The sequence below is a fragment of the Patagioenas fasciata genome, chromosome 10, assembly GCF_037038585.1.
Source record: "Patagioenas fasciata isolate bPatFas1 chromosome 10, bPatFas1.hap1, whole genome shotgun sequence".
Taxonomy (NCBI): Eukaryota; Metazoa; Chordata; class Aves; order Columbiformes; family Columbidae; genus Patagioenas; species Patagioenas fasciata.
In genome coordinates this window covers 20095648-20120090 of record NC_092529.1, presented here as the reverse complement: position 1 = coordinate 20120090, position 24443 = coordinate 20095648, and the positions used below count along the sequence as shown (strand labels likewise).

The 24443-nt window shown below is 43.4% G+C and overlaps 1 protein-coding gene across 1 annotated transcript in view; it reads left to right on the top strand.

The window, feature by feature from the left end:
- Window positions 1-24443, top strand: part of PTPRG (protein tyrosine phosphatase receptor type G) — a 405613-nt gene that overhangs the window by 313336 nt on the left and 67834 nt on the right. The window contains exons 9-12 of the mRNA XM_065845638.2: window positions 10990-11174; window positions 13174-13282; window positions 14978-15027; window positions 17412-18207. Coding sequence (XP_065701710.1) covers window positions 10990-11174; window positions 13174-13282; window positions 14978-15027; window positions 17412-18207 — 1140 coding nt within the window. The remainder of the gene's footprint in view (window positions 1-10989; window positions 11175-13173; window positions 13283-14977; window positions 15028-17411; window positions 18208-24443) is intronic.

Sequence of the window (24443 nt, the reverse complement as noted above, 5' to 3'; positions counted from 1 at the left end):
GGAGGGGAAGTTTGGATTTGTTTGTCGGTGTGAATTTTTGCAATTTGTTTCCTCTGTCACACTCTATTAAGTCTGTGGGCAGTATTGCTAATCTAGAAAACAGTGTAGCGTTCGTTATGTAAGCCTTCCTTATTTCGGAGGAAAATGTGCCCAGAACAATTTGCATAGTTTTCAGAGTAATTTTCAGAATTCCCCAGTGAATAGGGAATTTCAGATCAGCACAGAGCGATGCAGCGCTGCAGTTGTCCGTTGTCAAACGTGTTATCCTAAATGGTTTGGCACCAAACAGGAGTCTCTCTTCTCCCAGCTATCAAAGCTATGTCAGGTCACAGGACTGTGACCAATAGCATAACCTGCAGATACATCAGAGGAAAACTATTTCTCACTTTATGCCAGTCTCTTGAGTATTTTCTTAGCAAAGCCCTGTAAGTGCTGGCATTTTGTAAATAAAATGTCTTCTGGGAAAGGCTCTTTTAGGTCAACCAAAACTGTCAGTGCATTTAGATCCAGTTTGTTAACCAATATGAATGTTACCAGCCTTTTGTTTTGAGGTTGCTCTCCTCTCCCTACTTATTTTGGCTTTGAAAAGACAGTGAAGGGAGAGAAGATGTTTTCAATCATCAGAACACAAAGTGGTGAAAAAAATTTAGCTAATTTGAAATAGTGTAGAGGGCTAATTTTTTGCTTGGGAGTGAAAACTCCGTTTTCCTTTTGTGTTAGTACCTAGCAAGAAGAGATTTCTTTGGTTCCATTATCTCATTCCTTCCTTCTGTTGGCAAAAGCAGATTTAAAACAACAGTCTTGAGGACTGCTTGTATGCCTGGAATAAAAGCATATACATAAGACCTCTGCTGAATCAGAGTCCATGAGCTAAGCTTAATTCTGAAGTTGACCCTGGAGCTATTTCAGGAAACCATACAAATTATCTTTAAACATCTTATTTCTGAAATATGCCATTCAGGATAAATACTGTTCAGCTATGTAATAGTAGCAACTGGTGGATTGATAATAAACCATCATACAACAATATTTTTCAAGAAGATGAAACTTCCACAGTGGATCTTGCTGTTAAATCTTGTAGATCAACAGGCCTGTAAAATGCACAAGAGGGCTCACCAGTGTTATAGTATTGATTTATATAAAGTTTTGAAAAGTTAGATGTTCTCTCTGCAGACATATTAAATTAGGGACGTATTTGTAAAGTATTCCTCAGATACTGTAAGTATGAGTGACATTGGCAGCGTTTGATTTTTGCACATGACCATCTCTGTTACAATTACCTCCTTTCTCCTCTGGCCTGTCCTCTGTGGCTCAGGACTGTGTTGCTCTGTCACATCACATATTGTGCTCCTGCCTCTTCCTGGGCTGCTTTCAAGCAGCTACACTTAGAAGGATTGCTAATTATTTATCAGTTTAAGAGTGTACATTGCTCTTCAGGGACAAATGGACAGAGTGCTTACATAAAAGTCCACCCAGTTCAAGGACCTAAGTCTGCATGTTCCTTACTACTTTCACATATTGGCCCATCAAGCAGAGATGTATTTACAAAACATTACCTGCTCCAGTAAAGGTGCAGCCATGGAAGCTCAGGAGGAAAAGGTGTTTCATTTCCTTGTTTCAGGTTGTATCCCATGTGCAACAATATTTGCTCATTTTATTTTGCTCCTGAATAGGACCATCAGATGTTGTTTCTTTCTCTTAATGTTTTTTAATGCTAGGGAAAAAAATAACCAACTTTAACCTTTCTGTCTCATTAAACGTGCTGCAAGCCTCACAACACTTAAACAAGTGTCCCATGTGAGGGGCTCTTGACATCAGAGTTTTCTTTCACAGATGCCTGATTACTTCCCCAAAGGTGTCTGATTACTCTTTGCTGGAGTCTCAAATGATGCTGTTTGCCGTCAGTGGGAATTCGCCTTAGAGTACCATCTTTAATTATGATCCTAGACTAAGCTAAATAATAAGCAGTCATAAATTCACTCTAGTAAAACTTCCTTAGCTTTGGACTCTAAATTAACATCTGGGACATTTCTCTAGTAGTGTACAGGCGATCATTTTCCTTACTATTCTTTGTTAATCGGTAGTGATACGCAGTTTGGAAGACATTGTAACTTAATGTCGCTAAAACATGCATAGAAGAGATTTGGATTTTCTCTCCTTTCATGCTTTGCACTAGAGGCATGGCTCCAGCTATCGACCTGCAATCATAGGCACAGCACTGCGCAAGCAAACCAGTTTCACTGTTCACTGTTTCACAGGTCCTGATGTCAGAATTGCAACTAAGGCCTCCTATGAAGGTATCGCCTTTTCTGCATGGCACGGCATCCTCGTGTCCGAGTGCATCCTCGTGTCCGAGTGCATCCTCGTGTCCGAGTGCATCCTCGTGTCCAAGTGCATCCCCGCTGCAGCAGCAGCTGAACTCCAAGTTCTGGAGGTTCAGTGCAGCAACATCATCATTTTGAGGCAGAGAGTTCAGAGCATTTGCAGCAATGTTTCTGAATGAGAACAAGATATTTGTCTCATTTATAGCCTCCATTATTACTCCCGGTAACTTGTTTTTGCTTTCTAAATGCCCATGTTTTACGAGAACTCTCTCAAAACAACTTTGCAGTCTCTTCGTGCCTTCGGGTTCTCTCTGGGAGGCCAAAAAGCATTCTGGGCAGAACAGTTCTACTCTTGCAGATTGTCGTTTATGTATTTTAGTCAAACCTAAATAACCACAAAATACTTTGTAGCAATAAGTGTAATCTGTCCAAAACAACAACATGGTAAATATAAAGTGATACGTTGTTGAAATCTTAACTTGGAATTGCTAAAGCAAAATGACAACTATTTATTTTCTCTAAGAATCTTACTTGAGGAGAACAGAAATAACCAAGAGCCTTTTGTTAGTTAATTTACTATATGTTTACCGTTACAGCTGATCATTATCCTTTGAAAGAATCTGTTTACAGGTTGATTTCTTCGGAGATTAACAACTCCTTCCCTGTTCCGTTGGATGACTGAACTTTTCCTACTTTCCTTTTTAATTTCATTTTGTTGCGAAGATTATCCCTTTGCGATTCCATTCCCCTTTCATGGACTGTGCACTTCAGTGAGGTCAGCACCCTACTGCAGTACGCCGGTGCCAATGAATCTCTGCATCGTTATTAGGATTTGTGCTGGTGCAGCAGCCTGGCTCGGTGCAAAGGTTGCACTTGAGGGTGGTAACACTGAGCTGGTAATTGCTTGCCCTGCATCTTCTTTGTACTGTAGACCTGCCCAGCTGCCACTATGGCTCAGTGCTCCAAGTAAATGTGCTCACCTATTGTTGCAGGAGTCTCTTTTGACGTGCACCTTGAGCACCTGCTGTAATCACATTTTAGGCAGAAATCAGTGTGCTTCATCTGAATCGCATCCCTTCCATCACATCCATGTCTTGCTCTGCAATGCTGGGTCCTCATATGCATGGTTCTCTTGGAGCACATCATGCGAAAACAGGAAAGGACAGGCTGGTGCCTCCCAAAAGAGTTGCAGGTGGAAAGCAAAGTGTTTCAGGAAAAAGCCTGACCCATTTTGAGGGTGAATCAGATACAAAATGGTATCTGAAAATAGGTCTCATGCTTCCTCTTGCAGTGGCTCTGTTCTGCAGACTTCTGTTTTCACCTGTAGGAACTTCTGTGTCATTGTAATGTGAGCAGCATGTGTGTCATGCCTGAATGTAGTAGACATCATGACACTAGATTTCCTAACAAACAGTAAGTAAATGCTTGCATTTGTTTAGACATTATGAAGGGGCCAAACCAAAAGAGCAAGAGGAATTCAGTGTGAAAGTTTAAGTATGGTTTGGTTTCACAGCTTCCACTGAAGCTGGAAGAGCTAAGTACTTGTAAGGGAGCTTGATGATTTATTCCATTTACATCTGCAGGGAATTCCTTTCTGCACTATCCACCTACTGGTCCAGCTGTTTAACCCACAGAAATACTCACTTTAATTTCAGTCTTGACAGCACTTTGGACCATGAATGCCTGTAGCTCGTCCCTTGTATTGGAAAAAGCCTCCAAAAGCCATGAAAGGGAAGCTGCTTTCCGGGTCTGATTTTGGGCATCCATCAGGCACGTATCGAGATGCTCTACCTGTCCTGTTGACTTGTTCTTCCTGTGCTCCGTAGTCCCAGCAGCCCTCACCAGGACATCGGGAAGGGTGTCTTGGTTAACATGGCAAATACGTGTCCTTCTGGCAGGAATCCTCCTGTCTCCCCCTGTTGACACAGCACATGCTGCTGACTGTGATCACATGTGTTGCGTCAGACGCGCTATATAAATAAGGACACAGGTGTACATTTTAAACACGAATCACCCTCCGTGTGTGCAGTATAAACACAGAAGTTGTGGGGCAGACCCTTGGCAGCCATCAGCCCAGCATGGCATCCGATGGTGCACGGCTGATCCACACACACTAGGGATTCAGGCCGCAGCTACAGAAATGGTATTTATGAAATATATGAAATATTTAGGCTCAAACAGAGAGTAGTAAAACACACAGTCCATGCCTTTCAGTAAAACAGGGTCTGTTGCTTTGATGCCATGGAAACTCAAATGCTACAAAGAAAGCCATACAGGAATTAATCCAGATGCTGGTTGTGCCTTCAGCTCAGGAAATGGGCAGGCAGTAGAGGGGCAAAACCCAGTTTGCCCAGAGCCCCTCCATCAGAAGTGCTCACGAGGTTATTTCACAGGGCTCATAAAACAAGCGTGCGGTCTGTCAATGTCCCTCACACCTTAAGAAACAACCCTGTGTGTTCTTAGCATAGTGAATGGTAAGAGCAGGGAAGATAAATAGTCTGTCTCCTAGCTATATTCTGCCTGTGGATTGAAGCAGATCAACACAAATATTTGTGTGTAGAGCATGCTCTGGAGCCTGCAAATGCCTGCTGGCAAAGTGCAGGCAAAGGTAAAGGAAAAATGTGTGCTTCTCTTTAAAGCAATTATCCTTATGTATTAATAATGTCATTTATAAGCACTCCGAGAAGTTAACAACGTACACTAAAAGCAAAGCAAAAAAATTGCAAACATTTAGTAAAAGGAGAGAAGGAAAATGTTTTAAGTATGCCTCTTAGCACTTTTCTATGTATTAAAGCCTGTGTTGTCGCTGCGTATGATCCTCGTAGTCTATTTGTTATCCTTTGGGAGCACAGCCCTCGCTGAACTCTGAGATTGAATCTGACAGCCCAAAGAATGCTGTAGTTTGTTATGGATCGAAGTCTCTTCCCAGGCATCTCCACTGAGCCACCCCAGTGCAAGGCAGCCAAACCTGGCACTGTGTCACTTCCCTTGCCGTGACACTGGTGGTGTGGCACTGAAAGCAAGTGTGAGTTCTCTCATTGCAGTATAACTCATACTTCTACATTTCAGGGCTTATCTGAAGTTCTGAGGATCTAATAATGAGGAGGAATGTATGTGTGTGTATATAGATACACAGATAGTTTGAAGTATTTTTCTTGCCTTTGTTGGTGGCATTGCTTTTGTCTTGTCTGCACTTGGGTTCCTGGGGGCTGCAGGACTGAGTGAACTCAGTGCGGTGTTTTACCAATAGCACAGTCATCCATGACAGTTTTCAGGCTTCTCTGAAATCAGCTTGGAAACTTGTGGCTGAGTTGGGCATTGCTTACAGCTGTGGCAGCAAGTGGTCCGTCTGTCCTGAAGGACCAGCCCTTCCGACTCCTTCCCAGTGCTGGGGCAGGGGGGAAAGAAACAAAACACCCTTCCTCCCCCAAGAGCTTGGCCACCCACTTTTTTGCCCTTATGGGGAAGAAAGGCAGAAAACCCTCATACTGACCTCTCAATTTCTCTCCTACTGAGCACATAGGAAGAAATGCCCCATCTAAAACCCTCTGTGCCCCTCCTTTGTAAGGGGGAAACACTGTTCCCTGCCACCTGTCACATGAATTGCCTCAGAAGATCCCTGCCCATCTCGCCATTAGGGATTCAGGACTTCACAGGCACGTTGCTTTTCTGTGCTGAAAATCGTCAGGTTTTTATCACACGACGTGGATCCCCTGGTACCCAGGAGAGGAATGGCAGTTTTGCATTGCTGAGACACGCAGCAGGAGGGAGAGAGTGGGATTTTCCAAAAGTGGGCATAGCACAGCTAGAAATAACTGCCTTTAAAGTGGTGACATTTTTATGCATGGAAGAGCTAAGTTAGAACATTTTTTTAGAGGATTTTATAATTCCCTGTGAGCCCAGTGCCACTGGATTCATCATATAAGGCACCTGTTTTACAGGGAGAAGGTATACAAGAAATAACCAAATAGATGGTTCTTATGCTCGCTGTAACTTTCCCTAAATAGCTCTTTTTGTAACTGCAGGTAGCATATGCAAAAGGCACGATGAAATCCAGAAAGTTTGGCTGGTTTTGCATTTCTGTCTTTGAAAGATAAATGTGGCTCTTCTTCAAAAAAACAAACAAAAAAAAAGCTGTAATATTCTCTTACATGCCCTTTCTGCTTTCATGGGTATATCTTAATATCAGTGGTTAATTTTTGCAAAACAATAAGCCCCCTTTTTGTCTTTCAGCACTCTGAAACAGAGCTGCCAGGAGCTTTTTGATTAAGCTTTATCAGGCTTCAGTTAGGAAAGCCTCGTGGAGGTTGCGTAGCCAAATACAACATGCAAATCAAATTATAGGAGAGATGAATGTGGAGTTGTTAAATTAATTTTGTTTGTTCCAGCCCATTGGAATGTTTTTAACATGAAGAAAATAATTCTCTGCTGTATGGCTGGCCTGGCCAGCATTTAGGAGTGTATTAGCATGCTACATTTGTCTGCAAATGGTGAACAGGTTTTCTCCAGGGTTGAGTGAGCCCTGGAAGACAAGGGTAGCTAAGATGCTGGCTTGCCCCCTGCCTTCCCCAGTGAGCTGATCTGCTGAGAAAAGAAGGTGTCGAGCTCCCAGACATCCCCACACATGGCCAACAGCTGGAAACGCCGCTGAGGCCACCCCGTGTCAGGTCAGAGGGCTTCTTGTTCCAGATGCACCCACGCAACCTCCCTCTTCTGCAGGAGTTTTCCGTAAGGCAGGAACCGGTGTGTTTGCCAGGGTCACAGTTCAGGGAGGCTGAGGGTTTGGGGTTTTTCTCACTTTGAGAGGTCCAAGATATGCCCTGCTCTGGCCATCACTGTAAGTCGTGTCCCTGGTACCAACATCCTTGCCTGTTGGGTGCCCCTGGTACCACCAACGTCCTCGCCCATTGGGTGCCCCTGGTACCACCAACGTCCTTGCCTGTTGGGTGCCCCTGGTACCACTAACGTCCTCACCCATTGGGTGCCCCTGGTACCACCAACGTCCTTGCCCATTGGGAGCCCCTGGTACCATCAATGTCCTTGCCTGTTGGGAGCCCCTGGTACCATCAATGTCCTTGCCCATTGGGAGCCCCTGGTGCCAGCAATGTCCTTGCCCATTGGGCACCTCTGAGCTGTAGCCTGTGGCTCTTACAAGACCTTTCTGCCTTCAGGAGCCCTGGCACCAGTGGTGGCCTACCAGGACATCATGGCTTGGGTGTCCTGCTAGACCTATGCAGGGCCAGTTCAGTATATCTGCTCAGTATTGCACTACACCACATAAAGACGTCCTGAAAGCCCTCTTAATATTTTTATTATCCCTTAGGATCTGAATTTAAAAGAGAGCATTAGTAATATTTTTTTTTTTTCTAAAAATGGCTGAGATCTGCTATTTCAATGTGAAATGATGCTGGCTGTTGATTTCAGTTTTTTATCAAGCAATCCTGAATTGACAGGTTGTGTTTCTCTTTAGTGTGTCCTGATTCAATTCAGAGGAGGATGCAAAGTTCTCCCTCCCTGTCCCGACCACTTTCTGTATTTCTGTTTGTCCTTCAGCTGGACATTTTGCAAACTCACTAGAGGCTCTTTAGCATCCAGGAAAAAAAAGGCAAGCAAGGAGCCTGCAATTCTTTTAATCTCCTTTTGAAAATCCAAGGCACACAGAGTATTGAAAGGAAAATTAGATGTCTGGAAAATGCCAGTTGTTTTATAGATGGTCAAATCATTGCACCTTTTTTTCTTGCCTTTCAGACATTTGCTGTGTTATTATGTATCACTTTAATTAAATCATCAAATTGAATTATTGGATCAAATGTGTTTTTTTTAATTCCATTGTGTCCTGAGAAGGTTTGGTTAAATTAATAAAACCATATGTTTCATTTTATAAAAAAAAGATGTCTTTTTTGCCCATTCATAAGCCGTTTAAAAAAAAAAGAAAAAAAAAAAAGGTGGCTGAACAGAAGAGGTTGGTTATTACTTAATTACATTAGGTTGCGATGTGCCGAGGCCTGATTGGAAAAAAGTCATACTAAGTCATGAAAATTTTGTAATATGTATTGTGAAACAGCAGCATTGTAAATCAGGTCTCCTTTTAGCATGCTGTGGATACAATTTATCTTAGTCGAAACTTGTCTGGGTGAAGCCATTGGAGTCACTCAGCTGCAGAGCAGCGCTCCTGTCCCTCTTGGATCCGGGTGCAGGGGAGGGAGGGTCTCCTAAGTTGGAGCCTGTGAGTCTCCTGTTTACCCTTGGGAAATACCCGCTGCTTTCCTCTGATTCGCACGAATGACATTGACGCTGGCAGCAGAGTGGCATGGAATAGAGGAAGTGACAGTGCCCTCTCCCTAGGGTGGCTTTGGGTCCTTGTCTGAAAACCAGCTGGCTCACCATGGTTCAGAGGGGCATTGCAATTAAGGCAGATCTCTCTGCCTCTCGTGAAGGTTACCTGGTTGAATTATTTCTAATACAATTTGATGCATGATTACTTTAAATATATAAATCTCTACATGTCCTCCTGGAGCAGGAGGACCAGATAGGACTTTCAGGTCTGGGTAGTCCTTCACCCTGGGCTCCCAGCTCTGCTGTGATTTGATTAGGTGGAGCAGTAAAGGCCGGCCTGGCATGTTGAAGTGTAATTCTGTGATGACAAAGGGCTTCAAAGGGAGAGTTATGATTTATTGGTGCAGTTATCAATAAACAGTGATGTCAGTGAGAATTGATCTGACTATCTCAGCGGAAAGAGCTGAGTACAGAGAGGCAGCCAAGGATTGTGAAGCTCTGTAAATACTGACAACAGTGACTGCTTTCAGCTGTGCCCTCTTGGCCAGGTCCCCACAGAGACCAGGAAGGAGCAGAAGGGAAGGGGTCTGCGACAGCAAACCAAGGCGTTGCTTCTGGCTTTGTGGTACTGCCAGCAGAATGCCATTTTGGCCCCTGCTACTCAGTGTAAATAGAACCTCTTACTCATTTTGTCAATAAAAAGTGATTTAAAGTATTGCGGGATTTGTTTGCTTTTCTGAATCATCCTTCTGGGCTGAGCAGAAGGAACGGCTGCGAAACTGCAAGATTGTCACCACCCTTGGCAAGGAGCAAACACCAAAGGTCTTTCCTGCCCAACCATATTTCTGCAATACATGTTCTCTTGTTCAGGCTGGCTACCAAAAGTGAGTTATAACTGCACAAATGCATTTGACAGGTATTTTTCTATTGTATTGGTAACACTGGTGTTTACAGCATTTAATCATTTTTATTTAGGAACTGCAGCTATTTCAGGAATGCAACAGCAGAGCTACATGACCAACCTGCAAGTTCAGGCATAGGAATAGACATTTCTCTCCTTCAGTGTTGCCAGGACTCTTTAGAAGTAAAATAATGGCCAGATATACACGCAGTCACATACCTGCTGAGAGCAAGCAAGCTGAATGTGTTGGTTTTAAATGGAAAAGTCGTATTGGGAAAAATAATTCTGCAAACAGTGTCATTGTGATGGGCTGGGTGACACTTTGACTTTCCCTTGCAGAAGAGACCATCTCCTTTGCCGTGACACATGTGTTTAGGTATCATTACAAGTGATTTTTCTTGGTTCAGAGTTTATATTGGGAAAGAGAATGTGAGAATCACTCCTGAATGGTGTATTTTAAATGTGATTTTTAAAGCTTGGAAAAAAATCTAAATTCTTTATCCTTGGGAAGTGCATGATGTACATTTTCAATAGCATATGAGTGCCATCTAGTGTTCTCCTTCTGTACCCTGACATCTACATTTCGATGGCTTGAACAGTTTCCAGCAGCTGCGAGTTGCCTGTGCACACCCCACTCCTGAAGTGTACGGGCTGAGATTGGCGCCTGGGTTTGGTCTTCCCTGGAGAAGTTTGGGTTTGGTGTCTGCAGCAAGCAGAGACTGTGGGTTTGCCCGTTGGTTAAGCCGTTCCTATGCTGACGTCCCCACCAACTTAAGCAGGGGTGAGGATTAACTTGTGTCTCCCCGCTGCAGGCAGGGTGAGGAAGGCACAGCTTTGGGAGCCTGGCTGGAGGGTTCCCCTGCCTGCTATGAGAGGGAAATGGCCAAGGGCCACCAAGCACCACTGCCCTGTGCTGGTGATACATTTCTGCCAAATGGCTGAGAATCTGTGGAGGAAAATACATAGGAAGAGGAGTATAAAGTAACTTCTGCTCATGTACAAAAATGTACTGGGTTAAGAGAACAACGCTTACTGACCCAGTAATGTCACATTTTCAGAGGTTCCAATGATTTCCAGGGCCTCCAAAGCACACCAGAGTGTTTATCCCCTTCATACAGCAGGAGACTATGGGCCGGGGAGGCTGGGGCTCTAGTGTAGGTGAACTTCTTGATGTTCCAGTGCGGAGCTCTTAAGTGACCAAGTTAAAGTGTATGTGCAAATGTCAGGACTGAAACTAAGTCAAGAACTAAGCAAGCTGCCTGCAGAGAATGGATTCTCTCGCTCCCTTTACTCTGGAGAGCAGAAAGCAGCTGCAGGTGGTATTAAATCCCATTGGTCTCAGTGGATTGCAGGCTAAGCTATTACTGTAGGCCAGGGCATTAAAGGGAAAACCTGGCTCTTAAAGTGGGGTACGGTTCTTCCTGTCTGTTCTCTCTTATTTATTTAGGAGAGCTTCATATTTATTCCTTTCATATTTTTTTTTTTCAGCTTGCAGCACTCCCCCGGTCAACATGAAAGTGCAGCCTGTGAACAGGACAGCGTTACTTGTAACCTGGAACCAACCAGAAACCATCTACCACCCTCCGATCATGAACTACATGATCTCATATAGCTGGACTAAAAATGAAGATGAAAAGGAGAAGACTTTCACCAAGGACAGTGACAAGGACCTGGTAAAACCACAGCATCAACCCCAGACATATGTATCAAGTTATCTTTATATTGTTATTTTCTCGGTAGAAGGAAGTAGAGGAGGAAAGTAGTTGTTAGCTTACAGGCAGGGTAGAGTTTAATTCTCAATGAATTGCTATGAAAATGTTCAGCATTAGCTGAATGTTGCCTAACAGACTACGCAAAACACTGGAGTGTGAATTTATAGTTTATGTGAGTGCATAAAGGACTAAATCCTCATATACTGTTGCTGAGAAGCAGCTGGCTCAGGAAATAGTTAGGCTCGGAATACCTTTTGGCTTGTATCCAGCTCACAGATTTTCACATTAAAAGCCCAATCCCCCAAAATCTGTTCCTGGGCTCAGGCTTTTCACTCTGTGTAGCCCCTTGCAGTCTGTGGAGCAGTGTTGTGTCAGTAGGTGCTGCCAGCAGTAGAGTTGCATGGTCAGGGCTAGAAGATTATTGCGGAGTGCCCTGTACAAGCGCTGCCTACATCTGCAGGGGGACAAAAAGAGGCAAGGGCAAGACAGTTCCAGCACAGATGGAAACACTGATCTATCTCCTCCATTTAGGATTTGATCTGCTTGTCATTCTTGTCTAAGTGGAAGCAAGTATTGTACCGGTCTTTAACATTCCCTGCATATAAAATCAAAGTGACATATTCAGGTCTGAAAGGCCTCCATTTATTGTTAATCAAAGAAAGCCTCTAGAATAATGAACTCAGTAATTGTATATGCACATGAAAAATGCAGCAGCACAGAGTGTTATTCGTAATGACTGTTATCATTTTTTTTTTTCAAATACACAGTCCTCTGGGCCCATTCAATCAGTTACACAATGATACTTCTCTTATTCCCTTAGATGAAGATTCTTTTACTTCATTTCCATTTATATTTTCAATTTCCCCACTAGACGTTGTTATCTGGGTCACATTAGGGAACGATGTGCCTCACGAAATCAGAAAGGAATCTATTGAAAGGCACCCAAGGTTATGATGTGTTGTAACCTCTCTCTTGTCATAACTTCACACTCTTAAGGGAGATTTTTTTTAATCAGGTATAAGGAGGAGAGCCTTAATCAGCAAAAATGAGGTGGGCATAGTCACAGCATCCTGTTTTATGAAAAAGAAATAATTAAAAGTGCAGGGGATGTGATGGAGTGATAGCTTGGAAATAAATTGCAATGAGACCCTGTGCTGTGCAGCAGAGCTTGGAGGTAAAGAAAGCAATGACAACTAGTCTATTTTAGAGGCAAAAGAAAAAGGAAACTCTTTTTCTGAGGAAAGGGCAATTTGCTTTCAGTGCTCTGGCAGAGGCAGCTGGGCTGTCCTGTCTTGAAACAGAGCTGGACAGTGTTCTGCTGAAGGGATCGCTGGTATTTCAAGTCTCCCACACAGCTACTGCTGCAAGACATGAGCTGATGTGACCATGGACTAAGGCAGGACAGGAGTAGCCGGGAGGCAGCAAGGCAATGTCTCAGGTGTAAGAGTTCCAGGGACACCCCAGTCCAGGGTGCCAAGCCATTACGTTACACAGGCTGCCAGCTTCAAATTGCCACAGCTAGTTTGTTGCAAAAGAAATCATCACTTTGAACATACAGTGATTTTTATGGGCTTATTCCAGGTTTGGGACTTGGATCTCCACCTATAAAAATCTCATTTTAATTCCTGAAAGACCAAATGATTTGGGGTTTAGATTTTTCGGAGGAGAGCAGAGATTTTCAGGCGTGAAGGCTGTCACGAGAGTAGGTGTGGGATGTGTTCATTTCTTTCTCGTGGGCAGAGTCAGCAAAGTCTGGCTGCATCACTTTTATCCCAGGGAAGTCCCTTGACCTTGGCCTTGCCCTCTTCCCAGGGACCATTGAATATTTCTGTTTAGAAATAAGTTTGTCTTTATATGGCAGAAATGTCCTGTGTTAGCACAATGCTTTATATATTTCAAACTGATCGTGGACAGTACTGTGGGGGTAAAAAACTGAATAATATCTATTTTTTTTAAACAGAAGGCCATCATTAGCCATGTCTCACCTGACATCCTTTATCTGTTCAGAGTTCAAGCAGTTTGCCGAAATGAAATGCGTAGTGACTTTAGCCAGACTATGCTCTTTCAAGGTAAAAAACCCACCTATTTTTACATTATGACTATTTGTGTGTTTAACATTTTCTTTACAGAGTGCAGTATGGCATGGGATGGTTTCGGAAGGTGTTTGAATGCATGTAGACATGCTAATTTCAGGTTGTGGCCAGTGACTTTCCCAGAGCCCTATTTCTAGTGATGGGGGTTTGTGCACACTTCTCTGCTGCCAGGGTTTGTCAGGTTTTAGGCGAATTCAGAGCTTTTCTAAAACAAATTCATTGGAGACTGCTTATGCATCTGAAGCACAGCTATAGCAGAATGTCAGTCTGATCGGTGTCTGTTTCATGTAAAGAGGAAAGGAGATCACTCCTACCTTGACAACCACATGCGGAGACATTCAGGTTTTACCGTGCACATAACCTCAATGATTTCCAAAACATACATATTAAAGTGAAAGCTAAAGAACTGGATGCTAAGCTGTCCTTTGTCATGGATTTCCTCTTAGTTTTATTGCAGAAATCTGGTAAAGCTGAGATTGGGGTAGAAGAACATGATGCTTTTTGAGTTTAAGTGCTGAAGTTTCATTCCTTCCTAGGAGTTTATTACTGCTTTTTTTTAATTATGTAGGGCAAAATTCACTTCTGCTGAGAGCACTCCTATTACAGTTTACAGATATATAAACCTCAGAATGGGTAATGGAAAAACAAAACAAGCGAAGAGTTAAACAATTCAGTCCTTAAGGTCGAGCAGAGTTAAGTCACTTGGGTCTGATGATGTGTGTGGAACAAAATAAGAGGGGTTTTAAGTGTGATTTTTGGAAAATTTTTGGAAAAATGTGGAGGTTTTAGGCATACTCTCTTAGCACTTAGCATCTGAAGGGTATTGAGCTGTGGACACCATGTAGTTCTGTTCCAGTGTCGTACCACAGTGTTAGCAGCATTGCAGGGAGAGCAGGGATCAGACAAGCAATGTCCTGCCCAAGCAACATCTCGTATGTAGCTCTCAGTTCCTTAGTGTCTCAGCGTAGTATTTTGGGCTTCACATAAGTGCCAGGCAAAGTCAGAAACTTGTATATTACTCATTGTGGCCTCTTTCAGCAGATAATAGAATGGAAAAATTCTTTTAAATTTGGCTATGATACCTATTTAATTATTGAAAGTTTTGCTGGATACTCTTTGCATACTCTTAGCCCAGTTTTAAAACAGTGGAAGTGATTGATACGTGGATCTGCAAATGGGAGTAGATGTTGCATTTCCTTCTATGTCTCCCCAAAAAGGAGCTGTTCTTCTGGTCTTTGGCTGTACCCAATATCAAATCTACAAAAATAATCTGCCGGAGCTTGCAAAACATTCTTCAGAGTCTCACTATAGCTGTAGTTGAGATAAATAATGATAATATTATGATAAGGGTAGAAAAAAACTTACCATCAGATGCTATGGCTTCTAGTGTAAGTCAGGACACTTCATCCAAGTTGGGTTTGAAGGAGAACGTGTGTTTTCTGACAGTGCACTTAAACCAGCATTGCTAGGCCTGAGTAATTAAAGACAAACGAATCTGTCTTTAGATACAAGTATCAAGTAAGGCGAGTAATAACAAACGAGCTGAGTTGCTTCTACTCCAGCCTGAGCCCAGCACACGTATTTTGTTGTGGCAACGTAGCAATTGTTCAGCAATTCTGCCGATGCCTCCCTTCCCAGTGGGCTGACACGCTGTTGTTCTTTGTTTCTCAGCTAACACTACTCGAATTTTCGAGGGGACCAGGATTGTGAAAACAGGAGTGGTAAGTGGTGGCCGGGAATCCCTGCGAAGCGCGGAGGGGCCCAGTGGTTTTGGGGAGCCGTTCCCACCAGGTGGCAGCAGGAGGTTGTAAATCTGCGGCAGGACCAGGGTTTCCTGGGGAGGTGGTTGTTCAAACCCACCACAAAAGGTTTTAGAACATACTGAAAACATTTGGAAGGGTTTTGGTTTTCTGTCTTTGTGCTCCGAGAGGATTTGACCACTGGAGAATCAAGTGTTAAAAAAAATCTTCCCCAATATGTATTGGATTAATTTAGAGGGGATTTGTAATCTTAATGATGACTCTGGAAATAAATTTATTTTCTTTTATTAACTATATGACCAGAAGAAAATGCAGCAGGAGTAAGGCTTCATGCACAGCATCTCTACTCTTCTGGTGCTACTAGGATATCTACTATTGTGTGAATAAGGCCTTAACAAGCTCTTTGTTTTCATTTCAATTCACATGAGACTGTTAATGGGTTACCAAAGCTGACTTTTGTATTCCAGGATCAGAAATGTTGATACATGTACAGGAAAACTGGAATACACTGTTTCAGTTTTGAAAGCACCTTATTAGGTTATTTAGCATAAACTATCCATAACCTGAATTTCTTGGCATTTGGTATACTGAATTGTTCCGTCAAATTTATAGATTGAATCCATACTATTGAATTTATTCTAAGTACATTGCTTCTGGTTTATGCTGTTCTCATTTGATATACTCTCCAGTAAACAAGTAACACATACAAAGCTTGAATTTGAATGATTAATGTTTGTTTAATGATGTATAGAGGTATTCTAGACATATAAAATTTGCTGTCAAATTTTAATACTCAGTCCAGCTTTGAGACTGTACATGCCAGCAAAAAACAAATCTCACAGTGCCTTAGGGATTAACACCAATAAGTGTCTGAAAGTTTAAATGCTTATTTAAAGTTTTGGCTTGAAATCTCTAAAGCCCAGTTTTTCTTTTGAGATCTCTGGTTCTCTGTGATCGCAGCTGGTCAAAAATCATGTGAGAAAGCAGTCTTTCTTGGTTTGCTGCAGCGTTTCAACTACACGGCCTGACTGAAACCGGGAATTGCAGAGAGATATAGAAATACTGTTAAGTTACAAATTTCAGTTCCAGAAAGAAACATTTTATAGTTTTGTTTGAGGTTCAGTAGCACCTATTTAACCTTTGCCCTTATCTGATGTGTACCTTTCCAGCAAATGCTCCACTTGCTGATTAATTCAGTAACATGCGACATTTTTCAGTAAGTCTGAGAGAGCATGGTCAGTTTGTCTGGGCAGAACTGCTGACCCTGGCTCTTCCACAGAATTACTCCTTGTCCTTAGCCAACTCACTTAACTTCAACGTCTTTTTCCATATGTGCTTTAGGAAGGTGAATGACTTGTCTAGTTCTTTAAGTGTAAGTCTAGTTCTTTCCAGTGGAGCATACACACATGTGCACAGAGACCCACGTGTGAGCACGCATGCACCCAGTTGACCTTGTTAGAATAACAGTGGCAGGTTGCAGAGGATGCAAAGTCCATGCAAAGTTCATTCCCTGCTTTCTCACAGCTTCGCAAGGGAAGTGGCTCCCGCTCACTGGCGGTGGCAGGGAAAATGTAGAGGGAAAGCCAGGTTTGTTCGTGGGTGCCACAACCTTGTGCTGGTGGTAGAGGTCCTGGTGACTTGCCAAAGGGCTCCTGATGCCCTAAGTCCTTCATGAGTGACCAGCTGTCCGTGCTGCAGGTCTTTTCTAATGAGAGTGAAGCCTCACTGCAGCATCCTTAGTCCTTAGGAGAATAATGCTGGTGGGTAAATTAAGGAAATAAAAATAGTACTGTTTGAGGCCCTCACAATGTGTGTGGGAAGACCAGAGTTCCCTGTCAGAGCAGACCCACCAGCCACGGATGCACATGTTGGCGGCACAGCCCTTATTTTGGGACAGCCCTTATGTAATGCTGTATTTTTAAGCTTCTGTATTCTGAGGATTAAAGCCCTGTGAGTAATGCAGCTAAACTCATTAAACTCCTGTACATCCTCCTCACCTCTGAGAGGAAATGTTACTCACAAGCTACTGGTGACGTGGGTGGAGAAGGTCCCAGTGTAAAATAAATACAGGGATAAAGAGTTTTTTTATGATAATGATTGTTTAGAAGTGGTGAATGCAGGAGGGTTTCCTTTTTTCATGGTTTGCTGTGTAGCTCTGTAGCATGTCCCATTCCTGGCTCCAGCTGGTGTAAGTCTCTCATTTTGAGAGAATAGCAACCAGAGTGGCATGTGTGTGGAAAGGGAGGGAAAAGCAAAAGTAAAATGAGCTCAGGTGGCATATCAGGGCCCTTGCTGATGCTCTCTGCTGTGTTTTCTTCCCCTCTGCTGCTGGTGACCTCCTCAAGCCCACAGCATCTCCTGCCTCCTCAGCAGACATGGCTCCCATCAGCTCCGGCTCCTCCACCTGGACCTCCTCGGGGCTGCCCTTCTCCTTTGTGTCCATGGCCACTGGCATCGGTCCTTCCTCCAGCGGCAGCCAGGCCACCGTGGCCTCGGTGGTGACCAGCACCTTGCTGGCAGGCCTGGGCTTCAGCGGCGGTGGCATCTCCTCCTTCCCCAGCAGCGTCTGGCCCACCCGGCCCCCCGCGGCAGCCGCCCCCAGCAAGCAGGCGGGACGGCCAGTGGTGGCTGTCACCGAGGCCGCCGCCGCCTCCCCGGGGCCAGAGCGGGACTCGGCGCTGACGAAGGATGGCGAGGGAACCGAGGAGGGGGAGAAGGATGAAAAGAGTGAAAGCGAGGACGGGGAGCGGGAGCATGAGGAAGAGGAAGAAAAGGATGCTGAGAAGAAGGAGAAAAACAGGGCAACGGCAGCCACAGAGGCACGCAATAGCACGGAGCCCAACGTGGCCACGGCTTCCCCCAACCGGACTGCCGAGGAGGAAGGAAATAAAACCATATCGGGTGAAGAGCCAAACCAAAACGTTGCCTCCACGGCTGGAGGTCCGGAGGAGGAGAGCTTTGCCGAAGCCAACACTCAGCCCCAGCCGCTCCCTTCCACCCAAGTGCCACCAGCCTTCACCAATGAACTTTACCTGGGGAAGATCCCAAGAAGACCAGAGACAACAAGAAAACCTCCTCCAAAGGAGGACAGGTTTCCAGAGGAATACCCCTCTGATAACAAATTCATCACCATTAACCCAGGTGAGTGACCTCCAGGGAAAGTGTTTTTACAGGCATGAGACCGTTCGGAAAATTACACAATCCAAATTCCTTACTGATTTCCAGTAGATACAACACTTTTGTGGTGCCTGGCTTCATCTGGTGGGCAGGTCATCACAAGACCAAACCCACAAAGTAGCATCCTTTTATTTTCTTAGTACAAATTCATGCTCCTTGTGCTGCTTATTAGAAGAGAAAATTTGGAATAATGTAAACTCTCAAGATGCTGCATTAAGAATTTTGATTAAAAAAAGAGAGAGGAATGCAGCAAACTATAGCTGTGAAATTAATTTGGAAGAGCGGTTGCTGCGCCGAGCTGGTATTTCATGGAAAGGTTGCTATATATGCTGTAAGCTAATTTAGTTTATCTGCAGGATTCTCCCTGATTGGGCTTTGAGATATTTTCCCAAATGCGAGATCATCGCTGGTTTATTTCTTACCACAAAACCAACACGCTCTGATCTTCCCAGACAAAGCACCTTTTACACCAAGGTTTCCTTCACTTTCTTCTGTGAAAAAAATAAAAAAAGATTAGCCAGGCAGAGTTCACATATTTTCTGTGTTTGTCCTGAGGAGAATTACTGATTCTCCTATACACGCCAACTCTGAATGTATATACCAACTGCACAGTAAATGTGGCCTTTTGGAAGCAGGTCCAGGTGATCCGCGTGTGCACCCAGCCCCGTGGGGTCCGGATTTGCTGCACAAACCTGTGCAAACAAGCGTCTCCCAAACCGCTGCACAGAAAGTTGGGTATGTAGGCACATGTTTCTGCTTGAGGAGCTCCAGGCACTGGTGAGGAAAACAGATCTTAAAACTGCAAGGAGCAAATGGAGTACATTCATATGGATTTATTTGCGGAGTAAGGGCTGAGATTCGGATACAGTGATGAGTTTATCTGCGTGATTTCGTATATTACCACAGCATTTGTAAGACAGTACACATCTTTTGGTTTGGTTTGTAACTGTTATTGTTTATTTTGCTTTTGTAATTTTGTTTTTCCATCAAAGCTGCTCTAAAGTTAGAGTACTATGGAAAAAACCCACATATTTCTTTTCCCCTACATTTATAAACACAAAAAAATGCAGACATTGTGCACTCAGTTATAGCTCAGAACCAATTTAAAAACCAAAGTTAAATCCTATCTTTAATAACATTTGTTACAGAAATGCTGACCTGACTCTAATGCTCTGAATCATAACTGTTCTATAAGAGAATAGATTAACAGCGCAGAAGCCAAGAAACCTGCACCAGGTTGTGCTGATTTTTTGGGTTTTTTTAAAGTATGCTGCTATTTTTCTTACTCTTCAACTGCAAATAATCTTCAAAGTCCAGTGCTCCGATTGAATATGGTCTGAGATGCCTGTCAAGCAGCTTTCAACATGACAGTTGCCCTGATCAGCTCTTTATCAGGAAGGATGGAACTTGTCCTAACCATACTTTGCACTGTTGGGAGTAAGTATTCAGCACCATTTAGGTTCAAACCCCAGCAATTCAGTCTGCCCGGGTAAACCTGCCTCTGAAATAGGTGTCTTTAGTTCTTCCTGCCTTCTGCTTTGCTGTTTCTCCTGTGACAGTTTCTTGGATGGCCCAAGTACAATATCCCTTACATAAGACCTGGAAAGGGCCTCGTGGCTTATTCTCGGCCTAATAAATTGGAGGAAAGATGAGTAGTTGGTCTTGTTTCTTAGCTCATGACAAAGGGATTGTTATTAGATTGTTTCTTATTCTGTGGTGAAGCTAAGATGAAAAAGATGAAAATCAACGAGATGGGGAAATATTGTTAATATTGCTAAGAAGTACTTACTGGTTATTGCGAATTGTATCCGCTTAGTCTGCAGTGATTTCTGTCTCTTTTTAGCATGCAGAGAACTGTCACTGAACATGGTTCAGTACAGCTTTGCCTCCTACTAGACAGCCTCTTTTCAGAGCTCTGCTCACTTGCTTGAAGTCCTGAAGTGACCCTGCCTGAAGGCTGCACGCAATGATGATCAGTCCTGAAAGAGCTCTGCAAATTAGGTTTTCTGTGCTTATAGATGGAGGGAGGATACCTTACTCAGATCACTGCATCTCACAAAAATGGCTTCCATGTGTAGGAAATCAGATCTGAAATACCCAGCACAAGTTAACTGGGGGACAAGATGAGTGAAAGAGTTGCCTGTTTCACCCAAATTAACCTTAGTTAACTCTTAGTTAAACCTCTGGTGGCATACTCAGGATGAGAAGGCACTGTACTGTATTTTCAGCTTCCCAGACAAGCCTCTCCCAGGCCCCTCAGTGTTCTGAAGAGGACTCTGGGCAGCAAAAGGGCTGGGAATGGCTCTTCAGAGATGAAGATGGGCCCATTTGTGCCATTTTCCTTGGGGCAGAGGTTCATTCCCTGTGCTTGACCTCCAGGTGGAAGAAGTTATGTTGTTCACAAACCTGGTGGCTCCCTGTCCAGACATTGGGAAGGGCTAGTGTTTCTCAACCCTGAGAACATTTTGAGATGTTTCTTATAGGCTTTGCGACAGAGGTTTTCAGTCTGCATCTCTCTGCACCAGGTGTGAGGACCTTGTCCTCCAAAGTCTCTCCAGGCAAGTCCTTCTTTTCTTTGCATCTTTTGTCACCTGGCTTCTGGATAGCTGAAGTCTACTGAACCCAGAATTTGCCCAAATATTTTACAAGATGTGTCTGAGTAATGCCTGGCTGGCCTGTTGGGAGGCTACCCCTGTGAGCAGACTCTTGGGAATGCGGGAGCAGTTTTCCTCCAGGCTGGATGTAGGTTACCAAAGACACGTGCCAGCATAAGCCACAGCTGGCAAATTGGCTTATCAATCACACACCAGCATGAAGCCCAAGACTACTTGCCTCAGCTTGTTTTTCACAGTAATAGGGAAATTTGCAATTCACACAGACAGACCTGAGTGAGCTCATGCAAGGAGCTGGGTTCAGTGAAACTCCAGACATAAGAAAGACCTTTTCCTATGAGAAAGGGCCTTACAGGTTTTCCACAACAAGGCAAACCTGAAATCGAGACAACAACCAGCAAAGCCAAGAACCAAGACATTGCCAGAAGTGTCTGAAAGCATTCCCGAGCATCAAAACGGATAAAGAGGGTGATGGCCGCTTCCAAAGTGAGCAGAAAGAACCCCTGCAGCTTATGTAGTGGGCAGACATTTTTTTTGGATATATCTTTTCTCCAAGAAAGGATTTTTTTTAAAGTTGTCAGGGTTTCAAAAATGTTCTTGCGAGTAGAAAGTTTAATCATTTTAAAGAGTAGAAAATTGTTTCATAACAATGTACACTTGTAAAATTAATTATATAGCATCGAATTAGCAGTTGTAAGGAGGTAACGGAATGGGGAAGTACTCATGAGTGTGGATGATTAGAGGAGAACAGGGAACACACAAGAAATTACAGGGAAAGTGCGAGGCCAATTAGTACAGCAAGGCTCATTTTCTTTTAGTGCTTATTTCACAGGCACATACACACACACCTCTCCTGAGGCCATGTCATTATTTTCCAAATGGCATTGGCCTCTGCTCGTCTGGTGGTATTGGCCAACACTAATGATTTTCTTCTGTCACTGAACGCTTGCTTGCATTCTCCTCTTTCATTTTCCTGATCGTCCTTTTTTCCTGTTTTGGTGCCCACATTAGGCTAATTGTACCTTTGATCTGCAACTGTTACACACACAGCTGCTCAGCATTGTCTGCAAATCTGAAACCTGAAAATTAGAAAAACAGCAATTATAATGGTGCTTTACCGAAAAAACACAACCAGCCAAACAAAGAAACCCCGCCCTGGACTGTGCCGGACAGTTAAACAGATCCTTTGTATTTGACAGGAGATAATGAATGGGCTGTTGTGAGCAAAGTAATAGGTGTCTGGTGGGGGGTTTGGCCTGAGTCATGAGAGAGCAGAGATGTGGGTTTGTTCCCTTCATCCAAACTTCAGCCAAGTCCTTCCACCCCTCAGCGTTCACCCACTTGGGCCGAGTTTCTCCCTCGAGAGGGCTTTGTAGGGACGTCATGATATGCAGGGTTAAATTTCAACCCCAGCATATGCTTTTAGCAGAGACTGAATTTTGGGTTTTAGAACAGTCTTTGCCAGGTCTGAGGTTACAAAAGCCTTTTGGGGATAACCTCATTAAGATAATTAAACATCTGTGTAATTCTTTCTTTCTCCATACATGGCGAGGATTATTAAGCTGTATTTTCATGCGGCACTTGAGCCATTTTGCAGGGCAACTTACAGAGGCAAACAGCAGAATGGCTTGAAAATAAAAGGACTGAATTATTTGATGTTTGCAAACACTATGAATTTGAGATCTCTGACATTGGGATTAAATATGATTGGCATCTGTTTACAAAGCAGTGTAAAGCCATGCTTAGTTGTGCACAGCCTCTATGCTACAGGAATGACTCTAAAGGAAGAGGGAGAAAATAGCTGCGCTATGGCATGAGGCTTGTATCAAAATTAATACTGCTTTTTTAAAACATATGTTTTTTTTCTTTTCATAGTTGAATATGATTGGACAATATGTTTTTCCAGAATTAATTGATACCTTTGTATAAATCCATAATTTCATTTACTCAAAGGAAGGTTGAGCAGGTGGCTTTAAGTGACCAGATGATGTGAGGCAGTTTGACAGCAGGGTTTTTCTTTTGGCCTGCAGAACATGTGTATTGCTGTAGTTGACAGTTTCTGTAACAGTACAACAAACAGAACTTCGTTCTGGCAGTTTGTGCAATGAGTGATAAAGGTAGATAGGTTATATATTACAGCTACGGTCACTTATTATAGCAAGCAGTGTTACTTAAGGGAAATAAACATGTTTATTCTCAGGAACCAGTTACCAAGAATACACAGAAAACCAGTACATTTCACAAATTGTAGAATTCCTCTTTCTTGCCTTGACCTTTGTGCAAGAGCTGCCCTGCCAAAGCCTCCCTCGCTGCCTGGTGCCCGGGCCTCATCCATCCACATCTGTCTGGAACTGCTGAATTGGGTGGTTTGCAGGAATTCGGGATTTTTCCAGACACAGGAATGTATTTAGCAGTGCCAAGGCTTGTATCGCGTGGGACCTCCTGAAACAGATATGCTGTAATAATTTTTATTCCTTCCTACTGGGATGAATTCCAAGCCAGTAAAAGGCAAACTGAATTAATTCAACGAAGGCATATGCCACTGGAAACTGTTTACATTTTTCAGCAAAAATGGAGTTTCCTGGTCCATTTTTTAAGCTTTTTTCCACCAGCACTCCCCTCCAAGTACAGTGTATGGTGGACATCATTACAAGGATATGCTGTTGATGCTACCAAGGGTCAACATTCTTGCATTGGAAGAGTGAAATTCTGACAATTTTTTATTTTATAATATTTTGTTATGTAAGAGAACAGGAGGCTGCAAAGGCCCAGATCTGTCTTTTTTCTGTGTGTCTGTATTTTCTTCAACTCTTTTTCCAAGTTGCCTTTTCTTAGGCTCTTCTGCAGTGACACTCGAGACAGGTGCCAGCGCTCCAGCTCTACTTCTGGCCCCACTGTCATTCTAGTACAGTTTTGATTCGTATTAGTTTGTTTAAGCTCTCTCAACACTTTACTTAAGCAGTGGAGAACACCTCAGACTTTTTCTTCAAAACCAGCACAGGAACAGTCCCTTTTTTCCTGAAGCACATCGCCGCTTGGGCATTCCCAACTGGAATTTCGGGGCCAGCCATCAGCATGTGGGAATGGCATTTGCTCTTCTGGCACTCGGCACACTGAACGCTTTCTTATCCTCACATCTGTGGTACGGGGAGTTGGCAGGATCAGATAAGTGTGTTCTCCGCAGTAGACTGAGTAAGAGGAGCATCGTGAGCACTGCAGAGTGCACTGGGACTCCAGCCCATGCTGTGCTTACAATGGAATTTAATTTTCTTCCCATGCAAACAGAAACATATGTTTTTGCGTTGAAATATGCGGAGGTGAAACTAAACAGAATACTGTCCTTGGAGAGAAATGAAGCAACACCCTCACGGATGTAAGGTGGTGATGCTATTTGGCTCTCCTACAAAGTTTTATTACATTGCATTGTTTTGTTGCTTTGTGCCTTTTACCGTTCTGATTAGTAACACTTACCTCACAGGCTTAATTTTTTCATGCTGCTAAATGATTTGAAATGCACTGGTAAAAAACGATGCCTCAGGGGTTACGATTTTTGCAAGTTTGGCAAACACAGAGAATAAGCCTTTGCTC